Raw genomic sequence first — 17,766 nt, 5'->3', positions numbered from 1 at the left:
CTGATGTGGTTGGTCCTGAGGCAGTATTGATGGCAGCAACAGGAGCTTGGCCTCTTCCGTTATGTCTACTCTTGGGTTTAGAGGAAGGGTCTGGTGGCGTACCCTGTAGGTCACCAAAGAGAGGATCAGACAAAATATTTACCTGACGCTCAATGAAGGTCACAAAGTCTGGGAACATGGCGCTGGTAACCACGGCGCTCCTGTAGCTCCCAGGCGACAGACCTCCATTTTTCCCTCAGTTTATATGGCAACTTAATCATTATCAGGTGAAGATTGGATGGCACGTTCATCTCGTCCATATGCTGTAAATCTTCCATGACATTGCAACAGTCCCTTAAAAAGATTGAAAAAGACTGCAGAGCATTAATGTCATCAACCCTCATCGTAGGCCACGTCATAGCCTTCTCCATATAAGCTACAGCAATTTTCATTTCATTTCCAAAGTGTTCTTTCAATAGATTCTTTGCTCTCTCATAGCCCTGCCCAGGAGCATGTTATAGCAACTCTGAACCAGTTCTCTTGGCTGCCCTCTGGTATGTTGCTCAAGGTAATAAAGACATTCTTGTTTATCTGTAGTTTTCCTTTCAATAGCTTGCTCGAAAGCTCTAATAAAGGCAGCATATTTAAGTGGATCACCATCAAACTCTGGGATAGCTCGTGGCGGACCCTAACCCTAACCCTAACCCTAAGGCTTGGTTCTGAACCAGCTGAGCGGTGAAGGTTACCAGACCTTAGTGAAGACTGGGCTTGTGGAATGTGCCACCTTCATTTAGGCCATACAGCCAATGGTAGAGAATGGTCAAGTGTTTCAATTAAGGCTTCCAGGCTCCGCGACAGGTAAGCAATCCAATGAGACGGGCAATCCTTTCGATATCCAAACTATCCTGTTCAATTCAGAAGCGTATCCAAACGAAAAGGAATAGGTTCTTACGATGTAGAGAAAAATGATAGGTAATTGTGTTTCTAATTGCTAACTAAAACTTGACAGGCAGAAAATGAACTTGAGACTGGCTGTCTGTTTCAGAACTGGGCTATAATGATAATGAATTAACTCATATGGCAGCTTCAATCTATTTTTTTTACACAAACATGATTGTGCACAAACAAAAATATACTGGACTGTACAGTATACCATAGACAGTGCTTTCTGAGTGCAACATCAACCACCGTTTGTAGAAGCATCATGAGGGGCAGAAATATGTGCACTTGATTGACCCCGTTATATGACAACTGTTCAAGCTCAGAAGGTGCAGCATTTATAGTGTTCACTGTAGTCTGGTGATGCTGAAATGTGCCGCATGTAAACTCATGAGTGAATGCTGTCCTTTGCCCTCCCCTCTGTCATAGACAAGAGGAACTGTTTGCATTGTTCTCAATAATGGCACTAATGCTCTAAAATTACAAAAGGTCATATGCTGAGGATAACATTTTATCAATCACTTATCCTCATGTGGGCAATGGGGGTTGAATCTCCTTTTTTTCTCCTTTTCTCCCTCTCACCCTTTGTTTATGGCGCGTGTGCATGTCCAACACCCTGACACAGCACACTTTACGTGAGAAATTACATTTCTCATCCCCTTAAGAATTGCTGCATCTGCATTTTCGCAGCATTGTCAATTTATACACACACACACACACACACACACACACACACACACACACACACACACACACACACACACACACACACACACACACACACACACACACACACACACACACACACAAGCGCGCGCGCGCACACACAGAGAGAGAGAGAGACCACTAAATAACATGCTATTAAGTGGAGCCAAAGTTTTATGGGGAACAAGGGAGCCACTCTCCTCCAATTGTTAAAAATAGCCATTTAAAGCATGCTCAGTGCATTTTGGCCGTGTGCATGTGTGTTTGTGTGTGTGGTGCAGGTACTCATTGTAAAGAGGATCTCAGTTAAATGAACAACCTTGCTTCTCTCTTTCCATTGTTAACCTGTAATGGACAAGGTTTACATCTGTAATTTCGACTATACGATCAACCAGCACAACAGAAAACAACTTGCTCTCTCTAAAGGTTAAACGGTCCTATACACAAAAGCACTCCGGTGAAGAAACACTTTTTATTTTCGTTGGTGAATGGTCAACTGATTGTAGAATTCCTAATGAATAAAAAACAAGAGAGCACATGCAATGTTAGCTCACCATTAACTGTTCTTCTCTGCCTCATTGTTGTCATTGTATTGATTGTGGTGAAAAGATGGATCAGTTGCAGAAATAAACACTATCTTCCACTTTCTACGTGGTGTACTTGGAGATTGACAATTTAAAAAAAGAATGATTTTATTGTTATAAAAAGCCATTAATTGTCTTTACACTGCTAGAGCTGTTAAAAAGGGGTGCTCATCTGCCTCATTTCCTGTGCTGCTCAAATACACGCCACAGGGGGGTGCCAGGATATTAAACACTTAGATTAACAAACAAATCTGAAGACATTCAATTCTACAATAATTTTTAAATGTTATACTTCCATATACTTCCAAGTGTTTAAATAAAACATTCAAATGTTACATTATTCATACATATTTGAGTAAAATACACTTTCATTTTGAATCTCTCAGCCAGCCAAAATCAAATATCATTGTTGCATCCACTTGCCCTCATGATTTTTGAAAGTACTGTATATGTACCCAAACTTTCAAATGTTCTATGATAGAAATATTATAACATCTCCAAATAACCAACACTGTTTTAGTTAATTATATAGGATATTATGGTATAACAACACATAATTACAGTGTGTATATTAAATACTATATTTTAACAATTTTAGGAAAACGACAAAAATACAATATCAGGCCTCCATATGGAATTTTACAAAATCTTATATTTGATAAAAATGCATCAAACTATAGTAGACATAATTTAGGCCTAATACTTTTGAAAGCAATCATCACTTTAAAAAAAGAAGAAAAAATAAATACAAATAAAATCATTTATATTACAGTAGCCCTTATTCAGTTCAGTTTAGGTGCACAAAACAAGTTGAAAGTGTTCTACAGCTAGACACCTCAGGCATATGATTTTCCTTTTTAAAAATAGGGTTAAATGCTGGGACAAATCCATCACATCATCTGTGGGAGTAAGCTGAGAATCGATTGTGAGGAGAGCCTCTTCATGGGTGGTATTGATCTGCTCAACTTCTTAACAAAAACAAGTTCAGCTTTTGGTCCAGACACTGGTTCTTGCATTTTCTGGCCCAGAACCATATTTGGAGTGGTCAGTGCTGGGCTATTATGAAAACAAGATTGCAAAGCCTTGGAAAAGCAAAGACTGTCATCTTGAAAGGAAGACACAGTTAGGCACAGCTGACACCCTCATCCAGATCAATGTACCTAGAGAGAGAGCTATCCATCATTGGAGAGAGGTCACCACTTCCCAATATAATAGATGCCTGATTTATGTTTACGGAACTGTGTAAAATATTTAAGGAAAAGAAATATATATATTATATAAGTGGCAATATTTTTCGCTTTTTAAAATTACAGCATAAGCTAACATAAGCCTAACATAAGCAATATTCTTGTTTTGGAAACCCTGTATCGATTTTTAAGTCAATCTGGACATGGCTATCAGCTAATGCTTTAAATATAAATACTGTACTGTACATGAAATGCCAGAAAAAAAGAAACCTTAAGCGAGTTGTGAACAGCATAATTCGAATGCTTAATTACAGGTGAAAACTTTGCCTAGAATGGAAGCCAGCAAGGTTCTGTCAACTGACAAAGCTACAGTTGTCATCCAAGTAAATCCACAGGTGGCGCAAAATACTGTTATTTGTAATGATGGACAGGAGGCCAGAGGAGCATATCATAGGCTCTCACTGAATTTTTCAAAGCAAAACCAAAGGCATTGGGGGTAATGCATTTAATGATGATAATAAAATAAAAAGCTGTTGTCATATGTCCTCAAGTTAATAGATGTTTGCCGGTCTGATTGCCTTTTGACTGTACAGAGCATAAACCATTAATAAAGCTTCTTTTTTTTTTTTTTTTTGCTTGTGTGTAAAACACATGAATTATATGTCATTATGGGAAAAAAACTAAACGGTTTTGTTTCTTATTTGGCATCATACACACCATCAATAAAGACAAATACGATTACCCACCTATACTTTTCTATACTGGCATACTGGGCATCCCTTATTGTAAGTTTTATTTAATGGTTTTGCTTTATTGCCTCATATTTTACAATAATTTCCAGAATGAACTTTGAAATGTTCTGTTTCTCTGTCAGTACACCAGTGTTGGATTTCTGTCTGTTGCTGCGCATAATAAACTTCACCTGTGTGTGGTACGTACATATAATGTGCTGAAATCTGTGGGTGATAACATTTTGTCAAATTGTTTCTAATACTCAAGTAATTTTTGTGCAATTTTAAACACTATAAGCTGTCAAAAATATAGCAGCAGTTCAGATACCATCATCTGTTTGCAGAAAAGTATTTAAAAGGATCAAGAAAACTGGACCTCTAATTAGAAGTTGCTTCAATTACACAACTGACCTTGCTTAACTCATCTGGTATTTAACAGTTTTTGTGAGCATAAAGCCCTTTCAGTCATCTGTTGTTTGAATAAAGACTGCAAGCAGGGTACAATGGGGCTACGAGGTAAAAGGCCAATATGATTTTTTTTGGTCCCTAAACACCAAATAGCACCACAAATCAACACAGCACGTTCCTATCATATCTGCCTTTCGTAGTCTTTACATGATTTTACATGAAGTAGTCCATTCAACTTGTGTGCTACTGTATAATTATGTTCCAAGTGTTCGAAAGCCTAGGGATGATGCATAGTGTGCATTACATGATTGTACTGCACGATGTGGAGGCAAAGAACCACCTGATATGAAGTGCATTCAAATTGTTTAATGCACAGCTAGCCATGCATTATCCCACTTACACCATCGTTGCTTGCCAACACAGAATAGTTAAAGCTGTCATTGGTGTTTGAAGCGCAAAATTTGACTGGAAGGCTTAAAATTGCAGTTATTTTCATCATCTATATGACTCATTAGATCAGCATTCGGCAGGCTTTAAATCACACACAGAGATAAAGAAGTTGATAGATTACATTTATTTGATTGAACTATAACATTTATTTGAAATAATTAGAATTTCCTGGGCAGCGTCACTCTCTCTATTAACAATGAAGCTGTGACTTACAAAAGCAGAGTTGTTACCCCCTCATTGCTGAGTAATTTCATGTAGAAATTCAGCAGCTAAGTTAATTTATTTTTAAAAGTCACAGGGCAGCATTGATTACAAGTTTCTGTGCTCCTGAATGTTTCTGTGTATGCACAGCGCAAACTCCGATATGTGTGTGATGTGTGTCCGTGTGTGATTAAACTGACTGGAACTATGCATTACAAGGTTTGAACGCACACCTTCCAGCCAATCAGAATCGGTTATTCTGACAGACCATGGTATAATATAACTTTTAGAATATACTTTTACACTACTTGTGAAACTACTTTCATATGATCATGTTGAATATTTTTTTAGAGATATTTAAACTGGGGATCAATGGAATATTGCTGGTGTTCTCCATTCTTCAGTTCATCATCTCCATCTGTATCTCAGGATTTGCCTGCAAAGCCACCAGCAACAGAGATTCTACAGTGGTCAATGTGGCACTAAACCAGGTAAATGATTTACAGCATGCTTCATTGTAAACTACATCCTTTTTTTCTACTGCTAAAGTGTTGAATTGGTTGACACTAAAGTGGACTTTAATTTCGTTGTTTATCAAAATACATTATATAAAACAGTCTTTATGGTGTGTGGATCTTGTTAGTCTCTTGTGTACTATATATTGTCTGTAACTTCCCAGGGATACCGAGGGAAGTATCAAACGTTGCAAGGAATTAATATCTCATTTTATTTTATTTTTTAACCTAAAATAAAAATAAAATAAAGTAAAAATTACAAAAATACATAATAATTTAATGTCTAACCAAGTTAAAACCAGGTTTCAGTTAATGAACAATGCTGTCTCTGTTCATGACAAGAAAATGCATCATTGGTAAATGTTTTTGGTCAGTTCATCCTCTATATCTGGTCTCAGTATTTGAAAAGCCACCTGCAACCAGTGTCCGATGTTTCACAAAACAAATTAAATGATTTTGGTAGCGGTGTTGTGACATCCATAACTATGGCAGGCAATGTTACACTGTAAAAAATTTCTAACCTCTCCAAGTCAAAATTTTCTAGTGACTGGTCACATCTAAATTTTTTAATTGGCCCAAGTGCAATTCTTGTTGCAATAGTCTGTTAACATTGGCTCAATGAGAAATAATACGTCAGACTAATTGAAAAATAAAGAATAGATAAAGATAAAGAATCTCTCCACAATACTATCGACAAGAGCAAAGAACAAACAACTAGCAGACTGGAAAGGAAATATAAAGCCTCCACACTGGTAAACAGCCTGGTACCTCACTGGTGTGAAACTATGGCGTTCTGCATGCCCTACAAAGGCAAAAGACCTTAACTTGCTAGAGTGTGGAACTGAGAAAAATGACGTTAAAGATTTTTTGTTATCCAGCCAAATTAATTGTAGGACACTGGAAATCTGGCAATTAGATATTTTAGTAATGAAAATGATCTATATAAAAAAATCTTGAGCTCTAACTTGACTTTTGACCACTATTTTAAGACAAATGTACTCTGCCTTTGTATTGTCTGCAAAAAGTGATAAGCCACACCAAGACAAATGGCAGTAACTTCCACATTATCAATATTTGGTTGCTGATCACCGTACAAAATCATTACAGTAATACCTGTATAAAATATAATGATAATGGCATTTATTTTGGCTGATTTACTATTGCTTTGTTATATAGAGCAGTTTTGTAGCCTATTCATGGGATAGCTGACTAGCCTATTTATGTTATAGGCTGCTAGCTAAATGAAGTAGATTGCGATCTATCTAATTTGTTTGTCTATGCATCTTTTGTGTTACACAATTTCTTACCTTGACCTTTATGTCTGCATTTCAAAGCCATCTCAACCATAATTGTCCTAATGGGCCATCCTTAAACGCTATTGGTAAAAACAACCACTCAACTATTTGGTTTACACTTTAATTCAGTGACAGATGTATGACACAGGCTACTCCGTAATTTAAACGCAACAAACGTTAATGGACAGTAAAACAATAGCAGATTAACCTAACTCAATTTGAGCATTCCACTGGTGTTAAAGTGTTCTGCCTTGGTTTCTCCTGTGCTTTTGGAAGTTACTGTTAAGACTCCCATTATTTTCTCGAAAAAGTTGACTTAAGATACTTATCCACATGATAAAGAAGGTCTTAAATGTCCCAAAAATATCAATAACAAATTTTCGACCAAAAATTAAGTTACTGCCTTCTGCCTTTGTAGGGCAGTGTAGTTGTCTACAGTATATACAGTTATAGGTATACAGTTAGTTGTATTGTCTATATACTGTATACGGGTATTGAGTTCATTTAAAGCCAAAAATATACAAAAAATACATATACACTCACCTAAAGGATTATTAGGAACACCTGTTCAATTTCTCATTAATGCAATTATCTAATCAACCAATCACATGGCAGTTGCTTCAATGCATTTAGGGGTGTGGTCCTGGTCAAGACAATCTCCTGAACTCCAAACTGAATGTCAGAATGGGAAAGAAAGGTGATTTAAGCAATTTTGAGCGTGGCATGGTTGTTGGTGCCAGACGGGCCGGTCTGAGTATTTCACAATCTGCTCAGTTACTGGGATTTTCATGCACAACCATTTCTAGGGTTTACAAAGAATGGTGTGAAAAGGAAAAAACATCCAGTATGCGGCAGTCCTGTGGGCGAAAATGCCTTGTTGATGCTAGAGGTCAGAGGAGAATGGGCTGACTGATTCAAGCTGATAGAAGAGCAACTTTGACTGAAATAACCACTCGTTACAACCGAGGTATGCAGCAAAGCATTTGTGAAGCCACAACACGCACAACCTTGAGGCGGATGGGTTACAACAGCAGAAGACCCCACCGGGTACCACTCATCTCCACTACAAATAGGAAAAAGAGGCTACAATTTGCACGAGCTCACCAAAATTGGACAGTTGAAGACTGGAAAAATGTTGCCTGGTCTGATGAGTCTCCATTTCTGTTGAGACATTCAGATGGTAGAGTCAGAATTTGGCGTAAACAGAATGAGAACATGGATCCATCATGCCTTGTTACCACTGTGCAGGCTGGTGGTGGTGGTGTAATGGTGTGGGGGATGTTTTCTTGGCACACTTTAGGCCCCTTAGTGCCAATTGGGCATCGTTTAAATGCCACGGCCTACCTGAGCATTGTTTCTGACCATGTCCATCCCTTTATGACCACCATGTACCCATCCTCTGATGGCTACTTCCAGCAGGATAATGCACCATGTCACAAAGCTCGAATCATTTCAAATTGGTTTCTTGAACATGACAATGAGTTCACTGTACTAAAATGGCCCCCACAGTCACCAGATCTCAACCCAATAGAGCATCTTTGGGATGTGGTGGAACGGGAGCTTCGTGCCCTGGATGTGCATCCCACAAATCTCCATCAACTGCAAGATGCTATCCTATCAATATGGGCCAACATTTCTAAAGAATGCTTTCAGCACCTTGTTGAATCAATGCCACGTAGAATTAATGCAGTTCTGAAGGCGAAAGGGGGTCAAACACAGTATTAGTATGGTATGGTGTTCCTAATAATCCTTTAGGTGAGTGTATAAATAGCCTATATATTTGATGGCGGATGGCTTTTGTCCTCAATCAATGGCCATTGGTTATGCCTTCATGTAGTTTTATGTATATATGTAAAGCCCTTTGAATTTTAGGAGGAAGGGCATCAACATAATCCTATAGTATAAAGCAAGCTCAAATGAATCAAGCTCCTCCTTAGCGGTTCTTCACAGACCACACACAAAGAGACGCTATATAGCGATCAGACGAAAAATATTTTATGCATCAGTAAACATCCATACGTTTTTATTTTGTTTATATTTCTGTCATGACAACTCTCAGAGAGTTTGGCATGGAAATGAGTATGACCATGTTAATGTGTTTGATCTTGGCGGAATAGATCTGCTACGCTGCTGCTGCTTGTATTGCTGCTGTTGCTGTAGAGCATGAATCACACCCGTAGCAGATCTATACAGGTGGAGCTGGAGTTTTTTTTTTTTTTTTTTTAAATAAAGATTAAGTCCACAATGCTTGTTCTCCTGCTCACTCAGAAATTTGGTCGATTTATTGTGACGCAACTAATGGAATCAGAGTCTTTGTGAATTCAGTGCATTTGGACAGTAGGTTGATTGACATAGTAGCCTAATTTGTTCCTCAAAGGTTTCTGGGTGAGCAAGGAGTGTGAATTAAAAGGGGGTGGCAAATATAAATGGTAAAATAATGATCAGTGGGTGGCAAAAAACTATACACTTCATTTGCAATCTTTAAAACATATAATTCTATCCACTGTATTTGGTTATTTTCTCAGGTATTGTAAAATGTCTGAAAGATTAATCTAGATTACAGATTAAATACACTATAAATACTTGTAGTAAAATATTCTCTTTCAGGAAATATCCTGAGTGCAGCCATTTGGTTAAGTGAGAGAATCTAGACTAGAGTATCCATATAGTGCAGCAGTCATGGGCCCATAATTGTATATAATTGCAATAGTGAGAGGCTCACATGATCTTAAATATCGACTGGACTGAAGAGTCTCCCTCTCCTTCATGCATTTATCCTTTATTATCATTCTCTCTGCCCACTTACTCTCTCAAAGAGGATGAAGTAAGAGGAATATCCTGTGCTCCTTGTGAAATAAGTATCCTGTCCAAAAGTGATTCCCTTTTCTCTCTGCTGTAAGTGGAATGGGAAAGAGGGAGAAACCCACAGCCTATACCATGAGACAGATTTTATTTTCTTATTTTTTCATTTCTCATTTCTGAAAAAAACAACAACAACCTAGATACAGCCTAAGATCATGTTTTTAAAGAGTAAAATGGTGGAAGCTACTAGGATCCAAATACTTGATAAATCATGCATTATCTGAAATATTGGCTTAAATGTCTTGAGCTCATAAATTAGCCACTTGTCTGTTAGACCAGATTGATAGACAGTAAGAAAGAAAAAAGGTTAACCCTTATGTCAAACATGAATGTGAGAAGAGTTAATGACCAGAATATCACATTGTTGAAAAAAGATGAATACTGATAGAAAAAAACCCTGCTGTCAGCGAGGAGTAAAATGATCCACACACACATGATTATTTTGCTTCGGACAGCTTTGCTTTGCACAGGATTATTTAGTAATATTAAATATCCTAATTCTCAGATTAGTAAAGTTTTGGTCTGTGTAAAATATTTGACAGTGTTACATTTTTGAGTGTTCCAGCAAAAATGATAAATAAATGAAGATTTACATTTTGGTTCAGAAACAAAATTGCCAGTTTATTCATTCATCTCTTTTTCTGCTATAAAAGCAATAACAATGTATTTATTTGAACAATACATTTAAAAACACCATTTATTTTCTCTTTTCCATCTCCTGTACTAACATATTTTCCCTTTCTCTTCCCCTCCCCTCTCTTCTCGAGGTGTCATGCTAACCCATATCAGCAAAAAGCACCTGCTCACCATTGCTTTCATAATGACATGAATCCCTCCTGTTCATCCTTCTGTCCAACCTTCCTCTAATCTGCCTCTTTTCATTATCATTCACCCTGATACATTATAGTTTTGTGTGATCCACGGCTCTGTGCGGTGCGTGTCTCATTATGAAACAATAAAAATCAGTTCGTTTTTCACTAAGTGGCACACTTATTTCACAGTTTTAGGTCATAGAAGTCTTGAGTGTTACAGTCTGTATAAAATAAAGCTAACCATAATCTGGAGTCCATATAGATTTATTGTACTTTTTCTATTTGAATTAGATGAGATACAGATTCAATAATAAGAAAAAAGCATTCAGAGTTGAACTGACTCAGACACGTGGGAATGATCAGAAACACTTGCTTTACTAAGCCTCAGTTTTGTTTTTAAGTTCCCAAGCAGATGATCTAGTGGTTTATTAAAGAAGGTCTCATAAGGAAAACAGTATGACATTCTTTCCCTTTGTTTTTTCTTTGCAGCCTTTCCACCTGCAAAAAGTGATAATGATGGTCCTTCATTTTACCTTGATTGGTGAAGCCTCAGAATCAGAGAGGAGGTTCAGCCCTTCAAGATGTCTAGACATAACCGTGTCCTTTTTTTGTCTGCAGTCATCTATCACTCAAGCTATCTTACTGTAGTTATTCATTAACACATCTTGAAACATGAAACAAAATACGCCGTTTGTGAATTCCTGTTACAAAATAAATTTGTCATATTTCTATATGTTCCTTAATTATTTTTCACCAGCCACCAGCCTTATATAACATACTTCTGAGTTTCTTTGCTACATAACTGCTCGTAAACATCCAAATAAAATCCAAACAATATATAAATCAATTTGCGAAAAAAAACATTGGACCTGAACTTATAATATTAAAAAACACACACACAAATTGGCAGCACTAACATAAACAGTTCCAATGCACTTCATTCATTGTTTGTTTATTGGCTAAAAATAACTATTTATTTCAGTCTAAAAAATACACTATCCATCTGTCAATAGTAGTCTACTCTGTATCATACTAAATCTTCTTTCAGCAAATCTTATAGATAAAATCATTTTAGGGCATTGTAGGTAAAGAAAAATGTGATATTAGGATACAAAAGAGGAGTCATTGATCAAAACAAGGAGTAAAAAAAAAAACTGTGTGAAATAGTATGCAGTGTGAGAACAGTGTGAGCATGTGGCTAATATCACACAGTTCAGTTGACAAAAAAAATCCACCTTTCTTCATTTTGTTTTTGTTCTGTGGAGTGTCTCAACACTGTGAAGTCATTATTATTGTGATTTCCCTCGGATTTGGTGTGAGACTCTAACTCCTGCATGGGGTGGTGACATTATAGATGCCGTCCTCCAGAAACTCATCTTCACTCAGGCTTATATGAAGGCAGGTGTCATTCATAGGTGAAGAGAATGGGATGGTTTGCTCATAGCCCAGCGGTGTGGTCCCACCATTCACAGCTGGATGATCCTCAGGTAAGCTGCTGCAGGTACTGGATGTGGAGATGAACGCAGAGCTCTGGTCATCAGAGGGGTCGTCTCTGGATTGGGGGGATACAAGGGATTTGTCATTGGAGCGCACGCCAGAATCCTCGCTGGCTGAACATGACACGCTGTTGCCGTTGGTGTGAGAATAGAAATCCCCCGGAGAAACGGAACATAGCGTGATGTCAGGAAACGAGGAGCTACCGCTCACGTTTGTGAATGCGTTCCCATTTACAGGCGTGGCTACAGCTGAAGATCTTGACTCCGCCTCTACTCCCGGAGAGAGAGTCCTGTTCGACCGCTTGCGGTTCAGGGGCTGAGGAGGTGGGTCCAGTTTAGGAATGGTTTGTTTATACCTGCGGACACAAAAAGAAAGCAAATTTTGTAGGTCAATCGGCTTGTCTGGGTAAATTTTTTGCATAAAATTACTGACACAGAATACCATAAAAGTTTTGTAGTATATTTGTCCTAACTAAGCACAATGACGCAGTCCTATATGAAAACAAATATGTGCTTTTTAACAAATATTTTACATGAAAGAATTGTTTTCATTCAATCTGCTTGATTGAACGTGTTCCTGGTTCATTTCGACAAGTGGAGGAATTATAAAAAAATATTAAAAGTGATGTTATTTGCTAATTAAAACTATTAAAAAAAGCTTTTGTTAATTACAATAGAGGTGAAATAAAATAAAATATAAATATTATAAATATCAAAATTTATAATATAGATCATAGATCATATAATACAGAATAGATCAAAAAGTTATTTAAAAAAAATTAAAACAAAAATTTGAAATGTAACTTTGGCAAATTAAGTTAATTAAAGGTCCCATATTGTATACCTTTCTGAAGTTTTATTTTAGGTTTTGATGTCCTTAAGAATATATATTTGCGGTATAAGTACCAAAAACCATTCCAATATATTTTTACAGCTCCTTTCTCAGGAGCTCTGCTAAGAACAGGTCGATTTTGCAGTAGCACCTCAATGCAGAACACGAGATCCGGGGGGCGGAGTTGGATCCAGATAAAGGGGTGGGGATTGGTAGGTTTAGGGGTGGGTTTAGGGATTAAGGGGTGGAGATGGGTAGGTTTAGGGGTAGGTTTAGGGATCAGGGGGTGGAGATGGGTAGGTTTAGGTATATGTAAGGTGGGAGGAGTTGGATCTAGATCCGACTCCTCCCCGTGGATTTCATGTTCTGCAGTGAGGACCATCTCCGATTTTGGCCTGTCTAATTAATATTCATGAGCCTCTCTTCTGATTGGCCTGTTGTTTTCTGAGTGACGCACGGCCAGGGCAACCACAGGTAACTAGGTTCATGTGTGCTGCAGCCTGCTGCCCCTAGACCTCTGTTATAATGAAAAAAGCCAGGAAATTTCAGTTCTGACAATATGGGACCTTTAAGTACTAAAATTACTAAAACGAAAACTGATATAAATATAAAGCTACATAGAAATATTTAAAAATGAATAAAAAACACTAAAACTTAAAATGACCATTAAAAGCTAATTCAAAATATTAATAAATCTTTTAATAATGTAAAAGTAATCTAAGGATGTAATGTAAACTATATATATATATATATATATATATATATATATATATAAACATTTGTTGTCTTTTTTTCTATAGCTTGATAAATGTCATGACCAGAAAGTAGAGGGCAATATAAAATAAATATGATAGATATGCTTATCAATTGTGGGTAAACCGTTTAAGATTCTTAAATACCTGACGCTTTCTAGAATCTCTAACTAATGCAGTAAGATCATGCAAATGTTAATAAATTCTGACAAGATGACTCATTGTTTTGAATCAGCTGAGTCAATATTTTAGTGATTTCAAATAACAAGTGACTTGAAGAAATCTTTTAAGTAAAAGATAGCGAATCCCCATAGCTACTACGTGACGTGTGACTCCCACAGCCAAACAAAAAAATATTGATTTGAATTGATCATTGATTTTTAAATGCACAGTTAGGGAAATCACAGTGGGGAGATGGGCTTGGCTTGTGTAGTGTACAATGCTGAATCATCAATAAGAGCTCATACACAATTCTTTAAGACAGTCTACATTCTGCATGTGTGTGTGTGTATGTGTGTGTGTGTGTGTGTGTGTGCACTTATCTCTGTCCCACAGTTCCCCTGCTGGGTAAATTAAGTAGAGAAAGAGAGGGAGAGAGAGAAAATGGGAGACAGAGCTGCAGGTTCTTGTATTGATGGCTCTACTAAAAATAACTGCAATGCAGTCACTCAGCATAGGACAGAGAAAGCACAACATAAGACTTGTCTCTTTCTCTCACTCATACTTATTAAATACATGCAAAAGCAACCCAAATCATATGATATGCAAAAACATAAATAAATTGATTAAATAGGTACTATACAGCAGGCTACTTAAGTTAGATTTAAACATTTTAAATGCAAAAGTCGCCACAGTGCTCGTGGGTGGTTGTCAGGGTTTTGCTATGCAGTTTCTAATGTGTATGGAGTGGTTTTTGATGTGTTGCTATGCAGTTGCTAGGTGTCTGGTCAGTGATTGGTTATTGTTTCAAGTTTAAAGAGCCCACCCCCAAGTCTCTATGATGTTCAGCTCCCTAGATACAACTTGGGAGCAGCCTTCATTGTAAATCTATGGGATTTATTTCATCTGTTTTATCAAAATTTTTAGTCTGATCTGTTAGTGTAAGTAATAATATACTTTCCCTCAATCAGCAACACAAGGTGTTCAAATCCATAATCTTACATATGAAAAATAGTACAATGGTAGACTAATAAATAGACATACAATCCAACATATTCAGTGTAACTTCACAAGCAAAGCTACTGCCATTTGATCTTGGACCTTGGCTGCTAGTGTAAGAATTTTCTGTTTCTTTTCCACTTTCTCTCCTTCCCCTAATTAGCATACGATCACATCAGCAATCCCGTCTAGCCCCCGACCAAGCGCTGTCACATCTCCTCCCCCACATCTTTCCAGAGAGCACTCATCTCCTCATCTCAGGGTCCTCACATTGACTCATCTTCCTGTGGGTGTCCAAAGCCAAGTCATTTCATTTTCAATATTTTTCCATAACGTATGCCTCTACTTTCAGTGTACATGTACAGTACTGTTATGTGTGTGAGTGTGTGTTTGTAAATGTTAAGAGCCCTGATAAATCTTGTGAATATTAGATCTTGAATAGCGGTGACTCTTGTAGAATTGGGATGAAATGTCGCACTAGCCATTTAGTAAGTCTAACAATATAACCTTAAGTAAAATGCCATAGCATCAATAATGAATAAGCTTAATTTACTCCTCATAATGCAAAATCTCATTATTCAATGTTGCACTTGTTAAGCCACAGGAGCTGTGGATAAGGGCTGCAACTGATATAGCCTATTGTGCCATCAGATTAAAAATTAAAAGCGCCCTGAGGGAGAACATTAGTCTTGCTCCTGATCATGGTAATGTCTGAGTATGTGTAGATATTTAATTCTAGAAGAGGAATTTAGTGTGTGAAGTCCAAATATGTGAGTAATTCAGTATTTTAATCCTGATTTATTCCCTTTAAAACCCTGTTGATATTTGACACCAAGAGAAGCACAAACCCATACACAACAAACTTCATTTGATGAATTCACTTTGATAATGAGATTGTATGCCAGTGTACTGCATGATTCAAGCTAAACCATAACATATATTAGTGAGGTCTCATAGATACAATGGTTTTCATAAGATAATGCGATTTACTACACCCTACCCTTAAACCCAATGCCGGGTCTAGACTACACAATATCAGCCCAATTTTGGCACAATCCATTTAACGTAGGATATTGTGGTGATTTGTAAACGACGATGAGCACCAGGAAGCAAGAATCCATCGTTTCATCTTGTATAGTTTATCATAGTGGATGACAACCGATGCCGCATCTGCGATCCCTCACAATGTAACTACAGAAAGACTAGTGTGTTTAATTTTTTTCCAGTCCTGTACGACAAGTTACGTCACATCTATGTCGTTGGCCAATAGGAGCACAGAAGCTCTTCGGTACACAGCTTTCAAACATGGTGAAACGAAAGAGAGATGATGGTATTGGTGCTGCTAGATGGAATTATGCAATGGAGGAAAGGTTCTTGGAACTATGATAACATACTCCTCCTGCCTTTATGATGTTTCCTCGAAGGACTACCACAACAAAGTGAAAAAAATGCTGGTGAACAATAGTGGAGGTGCTTCAGCAACTCGGTGAATACTGGATTCTACTGGAATTAGCATTAAAGCTACAATATGTATTTTTTTTCGCCGCTAAGGGTCGCTAACCTCTTACAATAACAAAGGCGTAGGTGGATGACGCATAAGCGGAATTATGGAACTTGTCGTCATGCCGATGGATCAAATAATGTTTATGGATGAGTGAAAACATTCATGTTTTTTAACATGACTGTGGTATGAAGCAGGGCGCGATTGCTAATAAGAGACAGATATCAGCTCCACACGCGAGTCCCGCGGATATAAGGAATGAGGACATTTCATTCTACCGAAAGCAAGTGCAGAATTACAGATGGTGGACAACCAGAATGCCTATTACCGCCGCGCCAGCTGCCGCGGCGAAATCACCGCGGCAAAAATAAACCAGCCGCATTTCAAAGTCGTTCCCGAAATGACCGCCAGGTGGCGCAAAGGGACATTGTGCAAAACAGCAGCAATTGCCGTATTTTAAAATGTAAGTGGGTTAAATATAAAACCCTAAGCCTAATAGGCATATTGTTCATATATATAAATAGGCCTATTAGGCTACAACAGAATAGAACCAAAGATAGAATCAATTTTAGAACTGAAAAAATAGAATCAAAAGTAAAAAATAGAGACAATATTAGGAGCAATGACGCTGAATATTTTTACTATTCTATTGAGGAATTAGATAAATGAAGAGCTCTCGTGAGCGATACAATTGCATAGTAATTTATAGTGATTTCAAAAGCAGTCCTTAAAAAAAATACATGGAGTAGTGTGGCATAATTTTTGAGAGATTACGCGGAACGCGTTTTAGTTAAGATCCTGGTTTCAATGCCCTTATATAGGCTAGGCTACTGCTTAAAAAAATGTCACAACGCGTTTTGAGATTGTTTTGAATTAAAAATTGAAGTTTAAAATGTAGTGTTTTGGCACACCAGGTCGAGTGGCATTACGCATTGTTCAAAAATCAGGTTTTATTCTGGCATGTTGAATTGGCGTTAGAATTTATTTTAGATTTCGTTAGATTTTTTTTCTCATAACAGCTAAAATAACTTAATATATGCCTTGTCTTAATATGACTTAATATAGGCAATAGGCATATAATAGCCTATATAATAAATTAGCAAAACTTGGCCACTAAATATTTAATTTTCATTTATTTTAATTATCACAATTAAAGTTTTAATTGTATTAAATTGAACAAGCAGCATTTAATCAAATATTCTAAAAGATGTATTATTAATAATAATGTTATTTCAACATAATATTTAGTTTTTTCGACATAATATGTGCGTGCAACAAGCAAGATGTGTATTTGTAAATCTGGTGATGCGTGCATAGATTTTTATCAATAAACTAGTGTTTTCTGACAGTGTCGACTGC

General features: G+C 37.2%; 2 protein-coding genes across 2 annotated transcripts in view; one reads left to right on the top strand and one right to left on the bottom strand.

Annotated features, from left to right (window-relative positions):
* Nucleotides 1-3,726: 3,726 nt before the first annotated feature.
* LOC309500130 (uncharacterized protein) lies at nt 3,727-5,888 on the top strand (the record flags this gene model as incomplete). Its single annotated transcript, XM_082171695.1, has 2 exons — nt 3,727-3,828; nt 5,532-5,888. The coding sequence occupies 2 exons, from the start codon at nt 3,727-3,729 to the stop codon at nt 5,703-5,705; spliced, it is 276 nt and encodes a 91-aa protein (XP_082027821.1). The 3' UTR covers nt 5,706-5,888.
* Nucleotides 5,889-9,927: 4,039 nt separating this feature from the next.
* LOC309498334 (carboxyl-terminal PDZ ligand of neuronal nitric oxide synthase protein) overlaps nt 9,928-17,766 on the bottom strand; it is a 52,307-nt gene continuing 44,468 nt past the window's right edge. The window contains exon 11 of the mRNA XM_082169040.1: nt 9,928-12,520. Coding sequence (XP_082025166.1) covers nt 11,992-12,520 — 529 coding nt within the window. The 3' untranslated portion in view covers nt 9,928-11,991. The remainder of the gene's footprint in view (nt 12,521-17,766) is intronic.

Source organism: Leuciscus leuciscus, assembly GCF_965113295.1.
Source record: "Leuciscus leuciscus genome assembly, chromosome: 5".
Lineage (NCBI taxonomy): Eukaryota > Metazoa > Chordata > Actinopteri > Cypriniformes > Leuciscidae > Leuciscus > Leuciscus leuciscus.
This window is presented reverse-complemented; position numbering and strand designations above follow the sequence as displayed.